This window comes from Dendropsophus ebraccatus, chromosome 11, assembly GCF_027789765.1.
Source record: "Dendropsophus ebraccatus isolate aDenEbr1 chromosome 11, aDenEbr1.pat, whole genome shotgun sequence".
Classification (NCBI taxonomy): domain Eukaryota; kingdom Metazoa; phylum Chordata; class Amphibia; order Anura; family Hylidae; genus Dendropsophus; species Dendropsophus ebraccatus.
Genome location: NC_091464.1, coordinates 69,282,191 through 69,300,426, shown reverse-complemented (window position 1 = coordinate 69,300,426; position 18,236 = coordinate 69,282,191). Strand labels below are relative to the sequence as shown.

The window sequence follows — 18,236 nt, the reverse complement described above, 5'->3', positions numbered from 1 at the left end:
TGCGTGTTTCTTTTTATTTTTTTATTTTTTTTTCTTAATAAAATGGTTTATGCAATAAAAATAATAACATCCTCTTATTTTATTACATTTTATTCAATTTTATTCAACAATTCAGAATTTGGAACTGATTATATGAAAATCAGAAAGAATTATTCAAATGTTTACATTCCAAATAAGATTTAATCTCCAGGCTTTTTATGTTCGAGACATCAATAAAAGATGAATGAAATGTGTCGAAAATTGAGCTTTATTCCCTCTTTGACCAATTATCATATCTTAAAAACACTAAAGTTTAGTTTTCTTTAAGTTTATTGGGATGTGGAAATGTATGCATTCATGTTAACGAAAAGTCTGCCTAAACATAAAAGGAAACGGTAAATGTCAACGAGCCCTATGTGCTTGAACACTATATAAGAACTTGTTTCCTAATCACTAAGTTGATGATGGTGGGATGTTTTATAGAGACTATCTCATCCAAATCCCCCACTGGTACCAATTCACCAGTAATTGTCAGACACGGACAGAATAGAGTGTAGCTTATTACATGGCATCTAACAGATAGTAGGGTACTCTGATTTTTTTTTCAGGTTGCAGTCTCTTCAGGGCTCTTCTTTCTCATGTTTTACTGATAGTATGTCTATTTCTCTTTCGTGGCAATGTAAAGTATCCAAATATGACTTTTTTAACAAAGTATTGTTCACACTTATGTAAATGTACAAAATCCTTGTGCATAACCTGATTGATTCTGGTGGTCTGTTTCCTGTATAATAAGATTTTACCACTTTTCCTTTCAAGGTATGACAGCGATGGATGGTGTCCTCCTCTCCCAGTACAGACATACTTACACCAAGGCTCTGATGATGAACTAGAGGAGGATGATGATCGAGTTCCTACCCCACCAGTACGAGGTGTAGCATCATCCCCAGCCATCTCATTTGGCCAACAGTCAACAGCCACCCTGACCCCATCCCCGAGGGAGGAAATGCAGCCCATGCTCCAGGCTCACCTGGATGAGCTTACAAGAGCCTATCAGTTTGATATCACAAAGCAGTCCTGGTAAGTATCTGTTACCGATCCTGTCATACTTCCAATGACCCATACATCTTATTGATTATTCATTTTACTAAACTTGCTCATAGCAATGATTCCCGGTACAACTGTTATTAGCAGATGAGTAAAACCTATGATATCACTAGATGGATTTCTATGGTTCATCGATGCACTGATACTGATGGGGTCATCTGATCTGACTCCCTCCATGTAATATAACTAGAACCATATGCCAATTTGTCTATACCAATTGCATGTGTTTATAAGTGGTTACCCAGTGATTGCTAGCATATTGAATTCAAGGGGTTATCCAGAATTAGAAAACTTTTTTTTTTTGTAAAAAGAGCACCACCCTGTTCTTACGTTGTGGGTGGTATTAATTGAGCTGCAAAACCCCCACACCCACACTAAGGATAATAGTGATGATGTTTCTGGAAGAAAGTGCTCCATGTTTTTCATATAATGAGAAAATAGATGCTGAGTTTGAGAAAATAGATGTGTGGACACTCAATAATTGTAATGGAAATGTAAGGGAAACTATCAAAAGGTATAAAGCATCTAACCTTCTGATATGCCCCTATAGCGCATGGGATAAGAAGGAAGGTACGTTTTTTGCCTTGATCCTTGTGCAGTTTACTAGGTGGCTTGGTGCACTGGGGGTGAGATTACCACCCTCAGTGCACCAATCTGTCCTGGCAAGCCAACCCCTACTAATGAATATTTGGGCGTCACTCTGCAGTGATGCTACTCTGGCACTCATCCTAATGGATATTCATTAGGAGCGGCAGGCAGGCCTGGGGTGAATTAGTGCCCTGAGGGTGGCAGTCTCGCCCCAAACTGGCTCATTTACATGTCTAATAAACTACAAGGTTCAGAGAATCGGCACTGAGAATCAAGGTAAGAAATGTACCTACATCCTCAGCACCCAGTGCACTATAGGGACATATCAGCAAGTTGAATGCTTTAAACCCGCATAGAGTGCCCCCTAATGGTGGCTGCATGCACTTACAATTATATAATTTATCAACTTGAGGTCTCATTACCTTTTTGAGGTAGTTTTTTTTTTTTTTTTTACATCTGACAAACTTGCTTCTTCTACAATTTGCAATTTATCACTTTCTTAACATTAATCTCCCAACACCAGCAGATTTTCAGCACTGGACAAAGTTTTCCTTTAAGGTTTAGCTGTGATTTTTATATTCTCGCCCCAAAAAACTCTTCCTAAGTAATGAAATTGTATACATACATCATGTCATCATTTGCAGTTTAACAGTTTCATTAGGCGGATTTATAAGTGTGTGGTGTTTTCTTATCATAAATAATTTAATTTGAAGGGCAGATCAATGAAGGTGACTACTGTATAATTTGATTTATTATATAGAGATACATATACTGAAGATGTTATTAGACTTACAAATCATGGGAATTTGTTACAATTAAATGGATAATTTATATATGTCAAAAAATTTAGAGCAGTAAATCAGCCAGTCAGGCTAAAATATCTTCCTCCCCAATCTCCGATATGGAGGTGAGGAAAGGAGTCTTGGCAGGAATTGTAAAGTTTATACGGTATATGTGATGTGCAAACTAGATTGATTTTAGCAGGAAATAACTTGTCCTAGTGTATTTTTGACTGCAGTATTCTCCTATTGTATATTGCCCAATATAGATGCACTGAGCAAACACAAAACTTTACTACCTCAATTACCTATAACAACTCAATCTCAACCTCGAAAACGTGAATAATTCATGGCCCCAAATCCATTCCCTTATAAATATATAACCGCGTTGCTCTGTCCAGCTACTCTGCATATAATTGATAATTTAACATGTCAATCTGGTCACTGTACTGGGGCCAGACATATAAAGCGGAGATTTTTCTTACATCCAGTTCTATTTCTCCATCTCCAGGCATTTACAGAGCAATAACCAGCCACCATTGGCCCCCATTCCGCCAATGGGATACGTGTCAGGAGCTTTCATCTCCGACTTAGAGAAAGATCTACAGGATCCGGGGGAAGAGGGTCATGAGGATGAAATGAGCCGTCCTCTCCGAGGCCTAGAACATACTCCAGGATCTAGTATGGATAATCTGGACAGTTCTATCACAGGTACCTATTGTATATAATTGGATTAGGTCGTGGTGTTTCGGTGGCTTCCTTATTATGCATTCACTGGAAACATCAAGTTAAAGTTGGTTTTTGAAACTATGTTTGATTTTCTGCAAAAGAGACAAGAACCTTCATGCATTTTAAAGAAACGTTCAGACTTGAAAGAAATCTTTCATCAGCAGATCATTCTACAGGGAAGGCGAAGACTCTGACTTGTGAAGGAGAAACTTCACACGGGAAGACAGAAATAGTTTTCTTTTTTAATTAAGAAGTAATGTTATTCTCTTTCTTAACAGGATCAGACACAGTTTATGTCGGCCCGGACACTTCTGTGTCACATTGTTTCTACCTTCCCATAATATTTAGGGCTAACTCTGGATTGGATTACTGATGTAACTGATATATAATTATCTGTTACACGTCTTGCTAAGGCAATGTACTGAGCAGGAATACACAAAGCCTGGTACTCTTTCCCACTACAGGAGACCTGAGGATTAAAAGTCATTTCGCTGCCAAACCTGTTTAATGCACTATGAGTACTATATGGAAAATGGTGCCCTGCACTATGAGTACTATATGGTAAATGGTGCCCTGCACTATGAGTACTATATGGAATATGGTGCCCTGCACTATGAGTACTATATGGTAAATGGTGCCCTGCACTATGAGTACTATATGGAAAATGGTGCCCTGCACTATGAGTACTATATGGTAAATGGTGCCCTGCACTATGAGTACTATATGGAATATGGTGCCCTGCACTATGAGTACTATATGGTAAATGGTGCCCTGCACTATGAGTACTATATGGTAAATGGTGCCCTGCACTATGAGTACTATATGGAATATGGTGCCCTGCACTATGAGTACTATATGGTAAATGGTGCCCTGCACTATGAGTACTATATGGAAAATGGTGCCCTGCACTATGAGCACTATATGGAAAATGGTGCCATGCTACTAGTACATTATACATAATGGTGATAGTAAGGCACCCTGCTACTAGTACATTATACATAATGGTGATAGTAAGGCACCCTGCTACTAGTACATTATACATAATGGTGATAGTAAGGCGCCCTGCTACTAGTACACTATACATAATGTTGATAGTAAGGCGCCCTGCTACTAGTACACTATACATAATGGTGATAGTAAGGCGCCCTGCTACTAGTACACTATACATAATGGTGATAGTAAGGCGCCCTGCTACTAGTACACTATACATAATGTTGATAGTAAGGCACCCTGCTACTAGTACACTATACATATTGTTGATAGTAAGGTGCCTTGATATTAATACATTATACACACTGGTGATAGTAAGGCACCCTGCTACTAGTACACTATACATAATGGTGATAGTAAGGCGCCCTGCTACTAGTACATTATACATAATGGTGATAGTAAGGCGCCCTGCTACTAGTACACTATACATAATGTTGATAGTAAGGCACCCTGCTACTAGTACACTATACATAATGGTGATAGTAAGGCGCCCTGCTACTAGTACACTATACATAATGTTGATAGTAAGGCACCCTGCTACTAGTACACTATACATAATGGTGATAGTAAGGCGCCCTGCTACTAGTACACTATACATAATGGTGATAGTAAGGCGCCCTGCTACTAGTACACTATACATAATGTTGATAGTAAGGCACCCTGCTACTAGTACACTATACATATTGTTGATAGTAAGGTGCCTTGATATTAATACATTATACACACTGGTGATAGTAAGGCACCCTGCTACTAGTACACTATACATAATGGTGATAGTAAGGCGCCCTGCTACTAGTACATTATACATAATGTTGATAGTAAGGCACCCTGCTACTAGTACACTATACATAATGGTGATAGTAAGGTGCCTTGATATTAATACATTATACACACTGGTGATAGTATGGAACCCTGCTACTAGTACACTATACATAATGGTGATAATAGAGAAACTCACTACTATAGTATACACAGTGGGGAGAAACACCTCACTACTAGTGCAGTATATTCAATAGTTATAACAAGTCTAGTACACTATACATAATGGTGATAGTAGTTCACTACCAGTAATTTATAAATAATGCTGATAGTAAGGCAGCTTACTATTAGTACAGTATATATAATGCTGATAGTAAGGCAGCTTACTATTAGTACAGTATATATAATGCTGATAGTAAGGCAGCTTACTATTAGTACAGTATATATAATGCTGATAGTAAGGCAGCTCACTGCTAGCTCACTACTTGCACAGTTAACACATACTGTAAATAGAGATGAGCGAACCTCGAGCATGCTCGAGTCTATCCAAACCCGAGCATTCGGCATAGCGGGGGCTGCTGAACTTGGATAAAGCTCTTAAGCAGTTCAGCAGCCCGCTATGCCGAATGCTAGCGTTCGGATAGACTCGAGCATGCTCGAGGTTCGCTCATCTCTACACATAAATAATTATAGGGAAACTCAGTCCTCTATAGCAATGTAGTATATGTAACAATTAACGGATATTACTAGAAAGGGTCGAAAGAAGGGCTACAAAAATTGTGGAGGGTGTGATGCATGAAACAAGTCAGGAGAGATTTAAGGATTTGAATCTGTATAGTCTGGAGGAAAGAAGGGAAAGTGGGGGGGGGGGGGCATGATCGAAACCTTTAAATATGTTAAAGAATTAAATAAGGTACAGGAGGTAAGTGTTTTTAGGAAAAAAAACTGAACTCAAGAACAAGAGGACACAGTGAGATGTTATCTGGGATCAGAAGCAACATGAGAAAATATTACTTTACTGAAACAGTAGTAGATGCTTGGAACAATCTTTCAGCAGAGGTGGTTGGTAAATCTACAATAAGAATGTAAACCTGCCTGGAATAAACATATATCTATCCTAAGATAATTAGAAGGGAAATACTAAAAGGACAGACTAGATGGACCAGGTGGTCTTTTTCTGCCAGCAATCTTCTACAGTATGTTTCTATATTAAGGCACACCACAACTAGCCATCTCACTACTAGAACAATATACACCATATTAATAGTAAGGCGCCTCACTACTTGGACAGTATATACAATAGTTATAGTAAGCCATCTCACTACTTAGTATAGTATATAAAAAAGGAATAGTAAGGCAGTAGTAATAGTAATCTCACTACTAGTACAGTATATACAATACCGATAGTAAGTCACATCACTACTTGTATGGTATATAAAAAAAGAATAGTAAGGCACCTTACTACTAGTACAGAATATACAATAGTGATATTAGGTCATCTCAATATTAATATGGTATACACAAAAGGGATAGTAAGACACCCCATTACTAATATAGTATATACAATAGTGATAGTGAGTAATCTCACTTCTAGAGTTGATCGAACCTCGGGAAATCCTAGGAAATTCTGTGTACTGCCTGGAATTCAGCTTAGGTAATAGGCTAAATCCCAGAATTCCAGGCGGTAACCGGGCAGTCTTCTCCTTTCCCACGGACCGGGAAGGCATCAGCAATTAAATGTGGAAGGTTCAGGAATGTTCAAGTTCGATCGAACCTAGGATTTCCCGAGGTTCGATCAACTCTACTCGCTTCTACTGCAATATAGACAATGGTGATGGCAAGGCACCTCATTACAAGTGCTGTATACACAGTTATACACAGTGCGACATCCCTCTACCCAGTGAAAGTAAGGAATGTCAATGCCAGCATAGTATACACTATGGGAATAATGAGGCATTTCACTACTAGTACAGCATACACAATGATGATAGTAAAGCATCTCACCACTAGTACGATTGTCACAATATTGATAGTACGGCACCTCACTACTAGTGCAGTATACACAGTGATAGTTACAGTACATGACTCAGTACTAGCACAGCTACCATACACAATGGGAATAGTAAGACATCTTACAGCTTTTCCTGTAATTTCCCTTAGTAATTAATAGAAGAGGAGGAGTGCATATATGTAAAGCAAAAGGTTCTTGCAGCCAGTCCATATCCTGCTGTGTGGTGTAATTGTGAGGCAACCCATTAATATTTATTAACATTTTTTTTTCTGTTAAGGATTAGGAAATTGTGCATGCTAGACATAAGTTACCGGCGTCCTGCGGTCTGCTATTGCTATCCAGTTATCTCCCACATGGATACACCGTAGATACATACAGTAGATAGATAGACAGATAATAGACAGATATATAGATGACAGCTTTATGTATCTCTATCAATGAACCCATTGATTAAATCAGTGTCGGTCTAATTGTTTCTTTCTTTAGCTATTCAACAGGATTCAATTTATTAAGGAAAATGTAGTTTGTGAATTAAATATGCGACATGAAAGAAAATTACTGATTTTTTTCAACCTCATAAAAATGGTAATGTAACAATTAGCAGAGTCGCAAGCTAAAACACAGAGTTTTGTGTAAATGGATATACAGTGCTACACATTCATCAAGAAAAGATGGGTTTAGCATAAAATGACATGGAAATGAATTGATGACTGACCGTAAATTAATTTTAGTGCCGAAGATGTAATAGAGAGACACAGCTAGATGCCACTTTATCCTGGTATTTTATTGCTCTGTAACATTTGAGCAACTACTTAATGTTCTGCCTGCATTTCTTCCCAACAGCTCAAACGCTTTAAGAGATGTTATAAGTAAGAAAAAGCGTAAAGTAACAAGTCAGTAAACAAAAATAAATAAAGCCAAATGACATAAATTAGATTTTCATCTCACATTTAGGCAGACATTTATATCCTAACAGTTTGTGTAACGTTATATAAATTACCCCCAATTGGTCAAAATAACCGGTATCCTGCATAGTCATAAATGTTATAACAGAGTTCAACTTTCGATAAATACTTGGTCAGTGTTTCATCATTCTGCGTATGTGCAGTTTAATGCTCGGTTGACCTTCTTAAATTAATGATCTCACTACCAAACGCTTTCCATAGAAATAAATTGACTTTTGGATAAGTTTGTGCTTTATAGCTACAAAAGTTTGTTGCTGACATCATTTTAGAGTTGCAATTTCAGTTATTGGGTTATATTAGGAGTTGAGTATCCAAGTGTTTTTCAACTATTTCAGGGTTTGAGGTATCAGATATGGCAAGTTTGACCTCCTATAACTAGAAATGAGCGAACTGAGCCCCCAAACCCAGGTTTGTTTTTAACTTTGTTTCGAACCAAACTTTTTGCAAAGTTTTGAACAAGTTTGGCAAGATGGCGGCTGCACATAACAAAAAACAAAAACAAGGGTTTTCTCACCTGTCCACGCTCCCCCAGTGTCCTCTTCCGGTCTTCTGATTCTTCAGCCCCTTCAGTCAATCACTGACTGACTGGGATGGACAGCACCTGCGGCCAGTGATTGTCTGAGTGGACTGTCACCAAAAAGAGACTGGAGAAGATGGACTTCAGGGGAGCCAGAAAAGTTAAGTTAAATGAGCTGCTTTTAAAATCCACAGTAAAACAGACAGAGAAAGGTCTGATCTGAAGGAAAATTACTTATCAAATTAAATGAGAAATGGGACTGCAATACTACTATAGATACAACGTCTACACTACCTTTTCTAATGCTCATATGCCTTTTTTAGGCCTTTTATTTAATTATAAAATGGTACATGCATAGAAAGCTTAAAGGAGTATTTCAATCTTGACAGGTTATGCCCTAGCCACAGTAGCCATGTTCATAGGGCAACTAAGAGGCCACAGTTGGAGGTCAATCTCAAGATTTAAAATCTGAGAGGTGGGCAGCACATGCATGAAACTTCTTCATTCATTCTCTATGAAGCTGTCAAAGATAGCCAAGAGCTGTATGTGTCTATGTCTGACAGCTTCATAGAGAATGAATAGAGTGGTCAGACACCTCATAATCTCTTAGGTATTCCCCAGCCATAGAAACTGTGGATAGGGCATAAATTTGGTAGTGCTTGCAGGTAGTCCTTCAAGCCCTGTCAGGATGGTATAAATTAAATAATGACATTGAAACATAATAATTCTGATGTGTTGTGATCTAGTGATCATTCAGCCCTTCCAAAGCAAATTCCTTCTTTAATAACAAAATATGGTTTATTGGTCAACATGGAAATGTTAATGACTCACTAGATCCCTGCCTTTATTTTTAGGTTCTATGGTAAATGGATGGGGGTCTGCATCTGATGACGATCGTAACTTTTCTAGTCGTAGATCTAGTGTAGTTAGCTCTTCAGATGACTCGATATTTATGAGCGGCAACTTTGCACAGTCACTCGTTGCAGCGGCAGATAAAGCTGGGTTCACCCTTAATGGAACCAGCCTATCCAGAGCAGGTTTGTTGTCTTTAACTGGTGCCTCGGGCATGAGGGATGGCTCTCTACTTCTTGAGCTTTCTTTCCCTTTCATCAACATGCCTCATGCTGCCAACTCAACCTAACATGCATGGCATCTGGTGAATGGAACTTTCCATTGGCTTTCCTTCTGAGGTGCTTATGAACAAACATGTTCTAATTCCTTTCATATAGTTTCCATTAAGTGATACTTAACCAATGTATAGTTAACTTTTTTTTTGCTGTTAATGGCTTTTTATGTGTTCCTACTAGAGATGAGCGAACCGGGTTCGGGTTCGAGTCGATCCGAACCCGAACACGAACATTCAGTATTTGATTAGCTGGGGATGTTGAACTTGGATAAAGCTCTAAGGTTGTCTGGAAAACATGGATACAGCCAATGACTATATAAATGTTTTACACATAGCCTTAGGGCTTTATCCAACTTCAGCAGCCACCGCTAATCAAATGCCGAAAGTTCGGGTTCGGATCGACTCGAGCATGCTCGAGGTTCGCTCATCTCTAGTTCCTACCATTAAATTGGAAAATACATGTTCTGTATTTCTTGCTTGCATTGATGCCAAACATGAACTGATCTGACATGAACTGATCTGACATGAACTGATCTGATTCACATAGTTGAACATAAAAGAATAACCAATATAGTTTTACCTAAACATCAAAACATTCAATGGTTAGTCAGTAGGCAAGGCTTACCTACCTTTGGGACTGATGTAGGAATATCCAACCACTGAATATTTAATGTAAATCAAATGTGGTACAATTTTCTCCCAGTGACAACACAATGACAATAACGTGTTCTGATCTTCATCAAGAGGTCATCTAACTATTGGCTGTCTCTTTGTCTCAATGTACTTTCGCTGGTGGCATCTGATGATCTTCTGCTGTGGCATCTGATGATCTTCTGCTCTGGCTTAACACATTTGCATGAAAAATTATGTAAATTGTATGTATATCAAACTGTGTATAGTGCAAGAGGTTATCCAAAAAGAGAAACCGTTATCTTTATTGTTGCAAGCATATAAAACAATAAAGAAACTAGGCTTACCTCTTTGCACTCCCCCTTTGTCCTTCTAAAGGTCTCAAGTGACTCCACAGATAATTTTGCCTTCATTTCCGAGATGGACTCATCTCGACGATGACAGCCCACTGGCTGAGTGGGCTGTCACCCCTGAGACAAGTCAGTCTCAGAAGTGGAGGCAGGATCATCTCTGGAGGACACCAGAGACCCGTAGCAGGACACTGGGGCAGTGCAAAGAGGTAAGCATTATATATATATATATATATATATATATATATATATATATATATAGTTTGTTTTTTACACTATTGATTTGAAATTATATTTTTATGTCTTTATTTACTTTTTTAGGAAAAATGCAATCATTTTCGCAAAAGCCAAGACCTTCTAGTCCTTTTTCTGGGGACAGTAACCACTCAGCCATGAATCACAACAACCAAAGGCCAAGGCCTACTAAAAAACACAAGGGAGGAAGGATGGATCAGCCTCCTGGCCTACGGAGAGAAGGCATGGTGGATGGTAAGTTTATTTTAGGAGTCTGTAGTAACTTTATATTTATGTGCAGATTTACAGAATGCCTGACCTCTAAATAGTCACCTGTTAAATATAGAAATGTACCTTTTTTGACCTTTTCGATGGCTGATCTCCTATTAAATACCTTTTTGGTTTTTATTTTTTTAAGATCTTCCCCCTCCACCTGAACCTCCGCCCTGTCAAAGTTTGAGACAGCAAGTACCCAGTCAACGTAGTGGTCCTCCAGAAAGAAAAGCCAGTTCTCTTGAGAGGCATACTACTAACATAGATGATAGTAAGACCTCTTTGGAACGTCATGGTAGAACATCTTTAGAGCGGCAACGGCAAACACAGGAATGGCTTGGATCCACAGAGCGGCAAAACAAGCAGGCTTTTGGTTCAGGTATTATAAATATTGGTTGACATATGCCATAAATCCTAAATATCAAAAATGTATGAAAAGGCGTAAATGCCTTTTTTAGGCGCAGATGAGGCAGATCGGCGTAGAAATATTTGCAAATGGTATTTTTGCAAATATACTTTTCGCATCTGCCCAATGTGCGCCACCTTCGCCAGTGAGGCGGAGAGGGGGGTGCGGCAGCACGCAGAAATGGCGCGACCTCTGCGTGCTCTGTATTTATCATTTTTCCGTTGGAAAAATGATACTAAAACCTGCACCAGCTCAGATTTAAAAAAATTTGCACCGACTCTTTAGCTCCAGAGCTAAAGCCCAGCTCTTTAAGCCCAGCTCTTTAAGCCCAGCATAAAAAACTACTTCATAAATGTTTCCCAATATGTGTACACAATTTCCATGAAAAGACCCAAACAGTTAAATGAACTTCTCATCAGTTCAGACTAGCTTAACCAATGAGTTATCGGGAAAGTCCCTAGCAGCATCTGATTGCCTCACCAGCCTTGATTGATAGATTTCTCCCTATACCCAAGCAAGGAGAGATTTACCAGGCAGGGAAGGCAGAAGATATCAGGGACCAACCCAATGACTTGTGGTTCAGGCAGTGTTAAGGTAATAACCTGTTTTCCATGCCTTCCCTGCCTCCTTCTTTTAGCTCTGATAAATGGAGGTGGTCCAGGACAGTCTCTCCCTGCCTCCTAGCCTGGTCTAATAGCTCACTCCCTATTTGGGTTTATAGATAAATCCCATCCAAACTGCTAACTGCTGCAATACCATAATAATAAAGAACGCTGCTCCTTCTACCCCCTGAATGTCAGTAATTCTGTCATCTGTATATCAAGGTCAACAAAGGTCGTGCCCATAGACACGAAGTGGTGCTATTCACCAGTGTCATATTTTTTCTAATCCCATTCAACCTATTTGATTGTATAATTAAAAAATTCCAGTACAGTATCTTAAATACAGTAAAATGGTTGATATACTAGTAATTCCTGCATGAAGTAGCACATGCTGAACTAAACATATTTAGTGCCACATCATCAAATAGTTCCATCCTAAATCTAATTAAGAGCTAATGACGCCCTGACGATTATTCCCATGCCGGTATATTCTAGTATCTATAGCTTGGTTATAATTTTTTCTATAATTGCCCATTTAGAAGCCACGTATAATGCACCCAAATTGATCTCTTATTCCAATTAATGGTGATATTTTAAAGATCAGCAGTTTTCTCAAATATCAACAAGAGCAGAAATCAAGATAATTAGACGGGAGCTGAATCGGCTCCGACACCGGCTCTTCATTATGCGCTCACCTGCTAAATTATTTACTAAATAGTTGAAATCCAAAGTAGCATTTTAAATGTGACATTTTAAGTATAGAAAGTAATTTCATTAAGAAAATTGCAGAAGTATCTCATTGATTTTTTTCCCCCTCTCAGATGAGGTGCTGATGCCATACAACAAGCCAAGTTTTCCTTCACCTGGAGGCCATAGTTCCACAGGAACCACGTCCTCAAAAGATTCCACCGGACCAAGGAAAGGAGATATTATGAGGGGTCACCAGCGCAATGCCATTGATTTTCTTGATGTAGGATATTTGGGGCCAAACAGTCAAGGACAGTTTACAGGTGAATTATGTAAGTAGTTATGTTACTGTTTTTAAGGGATTACAATAGTCAGAGAAGCCTCTATGGATAGTGTCATATTCTGTAGACATGTTCTTTTGACAAGTCATAGGGACAATTTTGATCAGTCAGTGGGGCCTGGATGTTGTTAGAAGGAGTGGGAAGAATCGCTCTACTAGGCCCCTTTCTCCTAGTCTCTATTGGGCTTCATAGATTTTCTATGGTCTTAGGAAGCAAGGAAAAAGTCAGGGAGAAAAAAAAAAAACTTCAAAGTTTTTTCTAGTGGTTGGTGGCGCTTACAATACATCATCTGCTGCTGGTGACTTGCCGATTTGGACTTCCCTATCAAAGTCTATGGGGGAAATTTACAATCCAGTGACAATATTTGATACATGTAAATAGGATTTTTTATCTCATCCATTTGGCTACTAAAGTATTTGCTGGCATGTGTGGCACTAATCTAACATACACAAATACTTAGTGAGGGTTAATAGTGTCCAGTACCAATAGCTTAGAGGGGCTCTTAAATTTTGCACAATCCCCACTTATCAAAAGGATTTCTGTTCAATAAACCGGTCACAGATTGCTCCCTGCTGGGTCGCTTCAGCCATCTGCTTAAATTTGTTTATTAATATGGAAAGAAAAGTCTTCATTTTGCTGCAGTGCCACTAATGGGGAAATAAAGAACTACACTATTCAGGATGCTATGTCAGAATGCTCTTTCCCTTTCTGGCCAAGAGCTAAATTTTAGACAGAGAAACCCCCTATATTAACACAAATATATCCTAATCGGATATATAAAATTACTTTATTCTCTTCTATGTAATAATATTGACCCCCTATTTCCTTTATCAGTATAGTTGGGATTTACATTGCCTCCCAATATACTTGGTCCATATATATATATATATATATATATATATATATATATATATATATATATATATATTAGTTATTGCTTCTTAGATATAGAACTGTTGAACACCTCCCTTATTTTATCTTGTTGACCTTCTGCATCTGCTCTATGTTCAGCCTCAATGCTTTGTCCCATCTTACTTATTTCCTAATAAGTATTAGTATTTCTATAGTATCACTGTTAAACTTGCCATCCTTGATTTTTTTTTTTTATTTGAATTATTATGCAGCTCTAAACATAAGCTACAATGTCAGGCTGAACGGAAATACTGTATTCTAAGTACAGATAAACCCAGAAAGTCTATTTCATGCTAGAAAACCCAATGCTATAGGCTCTGTATTTTTTTGCATTGCTAGTTATATAAATATTTACAATGCATTATTTTGTATAATTTATGTTTTCATAAATATTTTACAAAAACTGATCAGAATGTCTTGCTGGATAATCCCATTTCCTTGTTTTATGCACTGTATATGATGGAAGACCATGCCATTTTTTTTTCCAATTTTTGCTCAAGCTATATTCACAATGTAATATAGGAATAACCTTACTACCGTGACCAGCAGAAATATCACTATTATTCATCATGACCGTACCCTAATTGTCTCCTGCTATAAATGTGTGCAAGCAAATACAAATTATATTGAACACATCAATCCATCATTGTTCTGCATAATGGAGAAACTGTAGGCAGCAACGTGAGACTGTGAGATGAGCACATCATTTAGGATAGACCCTGCTCTATGGTGGGGGTCAAGACTATATGTTGAACAATAGATATGTTGGGATTGATAACAAAGCCAGCAGCTCTTTTTTTTTCTAATTTAAACCTGAGCTCCAATTATTTCGGTCACATGACCACTAAAATAGTTCAAAGCATATTATAGCTTCACCTCTATAGGATAGATAGATAGATAGATAGATAGATAGATAGATAGATAGATTAACGGAAAAAAAGTTAAATTCATCACTGGTCTTAATTCAAAATCTCTGGGAATAGATCTCTGCCAAACACCTCTGGGGGTGACTCCATCCAACATGTCCTGTCCACCTTTCCTTTAACATCTGCTGCCATGGAAGGGTTGGTACACACCCACACACTTTAGAGGACTGTAGTGTGCCTCCATCAAGCCACCCATAGCTTTACAAAGATACAGTATGCTAACCCATATTGTCATGGTCCCTACAGGTCTACAGGTGTCTTGGCATCTTGAGATGCTGGGGCTATTGCTAATCACAAATTTTGAAAGATGTTGTTTGATTGCCAAGTTCCCTTCCAAATTCCCCAGCTTCTCTCTTTCTGCTCCATTCCAACACAGCCCTATTGCTTCCTCCAAACTTTAAGAGGACAGTCTATGTTGTGTACAGTGAGTTGTGGAGCAGAAATTGAACTGATGGACAGCAATGTACAACCCCTTTAAGTCCCTTTAATCTATTAGAGATACCATGGAGTAGAGTTCTAACATCACTAATGAATGATTTCTTTCTTTTCTCTTTCTTAGAGTACTGAAAAAGCTACGACACAAGCTGCTCTATAGACCAGTTGGTCTGGACTGATGAAAGTTAAGAGGAAACTCAAAACAGTGCAATGGACATTCATTTATTTATGTAGGATTGGAAGGACTGTAAATGCAATGTAAAGCCACAGAAAGTCACACATATCCCACAGACAATTTACTTTCTCCTTCTCTGATATACACACCATCCACCTTAAATATTTCTTGCCAGAAATACACAAAAGAGGAACGAGGAATTGACATCAAGGATAAAAAAAAAAATTGGCTTTGTATATATTGTTTTTCTTTGATTGCATTCCTATGCAAGCTTGCCCTCTTTTGTTCATATTATTCTTCTTAATATTATTGTCTGTCCTTATTGTTCTATTGTACTATACTGTATGTGAATTAATAGGCTGTGGTGCCATATAAAAAAAAGACAAAAAAAAAAGAAACAAAAAACTTTTTGTTTAACTGTGTAACATTCATGTTTAAATTTTTGCACTGCGATTTTTATTTGATGATAAGCACAAAAACCTTACTCCTTGTGACACGGAGGGAAGAGTCTGAATGTGACGGAACGGTCTGTACTATAAAACACATTGCATATTGCTACAGGTACTATATCTGTGCAGGATCACATGAGTGGTATTACCTGGTTTACAGAGAAGGAAAAAAAACTTACAAAGATTCTGGCAAATAGATTGGAACAACAAGGATCAAAACTAAGCAATATGTTTGTTTTTCTTGCTTTCAATATGGTGAAGATCTATGTCATTGTTATATGAGAGTATGAATACATGTATTCACTTGTGGACGTGCATGTATGTACAATTTATATTTATATATGAGCATATATTTTTGAATATGCACATATATAAGTCACGCACATTTGTGTATATTATAATGACTAACATCCACTCTGGTAATGTTGACTTAAGTGGAATTTTTTTTTTACCTCCTTTCGAAGGTTTTAGATAATTGTAGGGTAGGTAGAAAAGCTTTGAATACATACATTTTTGGGTAGTTCATACCAGTAAATGACTTAATCCCTTCCTCTATTGGTTCAAAGAACCACCTGTAAGTGACATGTATTGTCAATATTTGGTTTCCACTACCTGCCTTTAGATGGAGATCCAATGAGCAGTCTGTACTGTGTATTGGCCTGTCCACACAGAAACAATTTTTACGGTGCTCCATTATTAAATGAAGGTAGGGGCTAAGCTTTATTGATGGCAAAAACAAAGATTTTTTCCCAGTAATTACACTTGCTGGCCCAAGAATGTAGAAAGTAATGGCTGTTTGGTAAATATTATCCCAAATATTGATATTAATATCAACCACAGTATACCTACAGGTGTGTCCATCCTTAGCTTTCCTTTAATGATTCCAGTTTGTCATAAAACCCATTCAATACAATATCAGGACTATGCTATGCTATGAAAATACTTCATTTACATAACAGTCACTTGGTGTTCACCCATAGAGAAACACAGCATATTCATCACAGCATTATGATAACCTGGTGATCTCACACCATGTGTCAAAAAATATCGATTTTCGAGATAAGTTATGAAAGGACACGTCTGTATATACTATTCCTTGTTTTGAAAAATACATCTGATACTTAAGTAAAAATCCAAATCATTAAATATTTTTGCACTAAAATTTCAGAAAAGCTTTTTCACTTTATAGTTTTTTTTTTAATTATTACACTGTATTTCCATGATGACATCCAATTTTTCACAAAGCCAATTTTCAGCACTTTTTATCTCATACCACACATTTCGAGATATGTTAAGCCAAGAGGAAAGGTAAGGAAGGACACGAAAACCGTTGTAAAATAGGGATGCATTTTAAAGTCTTTTAATTTATTTGGGATATATGCCTACAGTGGTCAAGTTGTCTGGTTATTTGCTGGACAGATTAAGGAAAATTTCCAAATCGAGAAGCCGTTAAATAGAAATATTATCAGAGAAAATATATATATATATATATATAAGTGGGGCAAATCAGACCCGGAATTGTCCCCTGAATTTAGGTTGGCCATCAATAACAGATTGGCAAGCTGAAAACTGGCAATCCAACTAATATGATAGTTGAAGAGGCCACAGGTTGTCTCAGTTGCCCCAAATGCAAAAGCACCTAGTAAAATAATGTTTTATTGTTGCTATTATTATTATTATTATTATAACAAAATACTGGGAAATGTTGAACTCCTTTTCATTGTACACAATAAATTGTCAAAATGCTTGAGAGATGGGCCCCATTCTACCATCACACCCCTAACCATTTGGGACAACAGGACTTGGCAATTGTTTCCCCTATCTCCTGGGAATAGTTCTCTACACCCTTGTTTGCTAGTGTTGTGGTCATCCATTAAAATAAGGGATAGAGGCAAATTTTCTGACCCCAGGAAACCATGATATAGGTTGTCTCTATTGTATAAACAAACCTAAACTTAACTTAGAGCAGTGATTTTCAACCTTTTTGAGCCGCGGCACACTTTTTATACTTAAAAAATTCCGGGGCACACCACCAACCAAAATGGCACAAAATGACACTAAAACAGTACATATTGTACATATAGTTAATAATATAGATTCTAAATGTATTTATACTCACTCAGTGTGAAACCTGGGCCTGTTTTCTTCTCCCCCCTGTGCTTCTCTCCACCAGGCCCGTATCTGCCATGAGGCAAGGTGAAGTGTTTGCCTCAGGCGGCAGATAACACAGCCCTTGAGGGGGGCGGCATCAGCCTCCTGTGTCCTTATC

General features: G+C 37.9%; 1 protein-coding gene across 9 annotated transcripts in view; it reads left to right on the top strand.

Annotated features, from left to right (window-relative positions):
- ROBO2 (roundabout guidance receptor 2) overlaps positions 1–18,030 on the top strand; it is a 354,242-nt gene extending 336,212 nt beyond the window's left edge. For 5 of the 9 annotated variants that reach the window (XM_069945954.1, XM_069945951.1, XM_069945950.1 and 2 more), the window contains 7 exons: positions 796–1,056; positions 2,962–3,161; positions 9,276–9,458; positions 10,849–11,016; positions 11,180–11,413; positions 12,864–13,061; positions 15,468–18,030. In XM_069945954.1, the coding sequence (XP_069802055.1) occupies positions 796–1,056; positions 2,962–3,161; positions 9,276–9,458; positions 10,849–11,016; positions 11,180–11,413; positions 12,864–13,061; positions 15,468–15,469 (1,246 nt within the window). In that variant the 3' untranslated portion in view covers positions 15,470–18,030. The remainder of the gene's footprint in view (positions 1–795; positions 1,057–2,961; positions 3,162–9,275; positions 9,459–10,848; positions 11,017–11,179; positions 11,414–12,863; positions 13,062–15,467) is intronic. The other 4 variants (XM_069945956.1, XM_069945955.1, XM_069945953.1 and 1 more) reach the window with 2 other exon arrangements.
- The last annotated feature ends 206 nt before the right edge of the window (positions 18,031–18,236 follow it).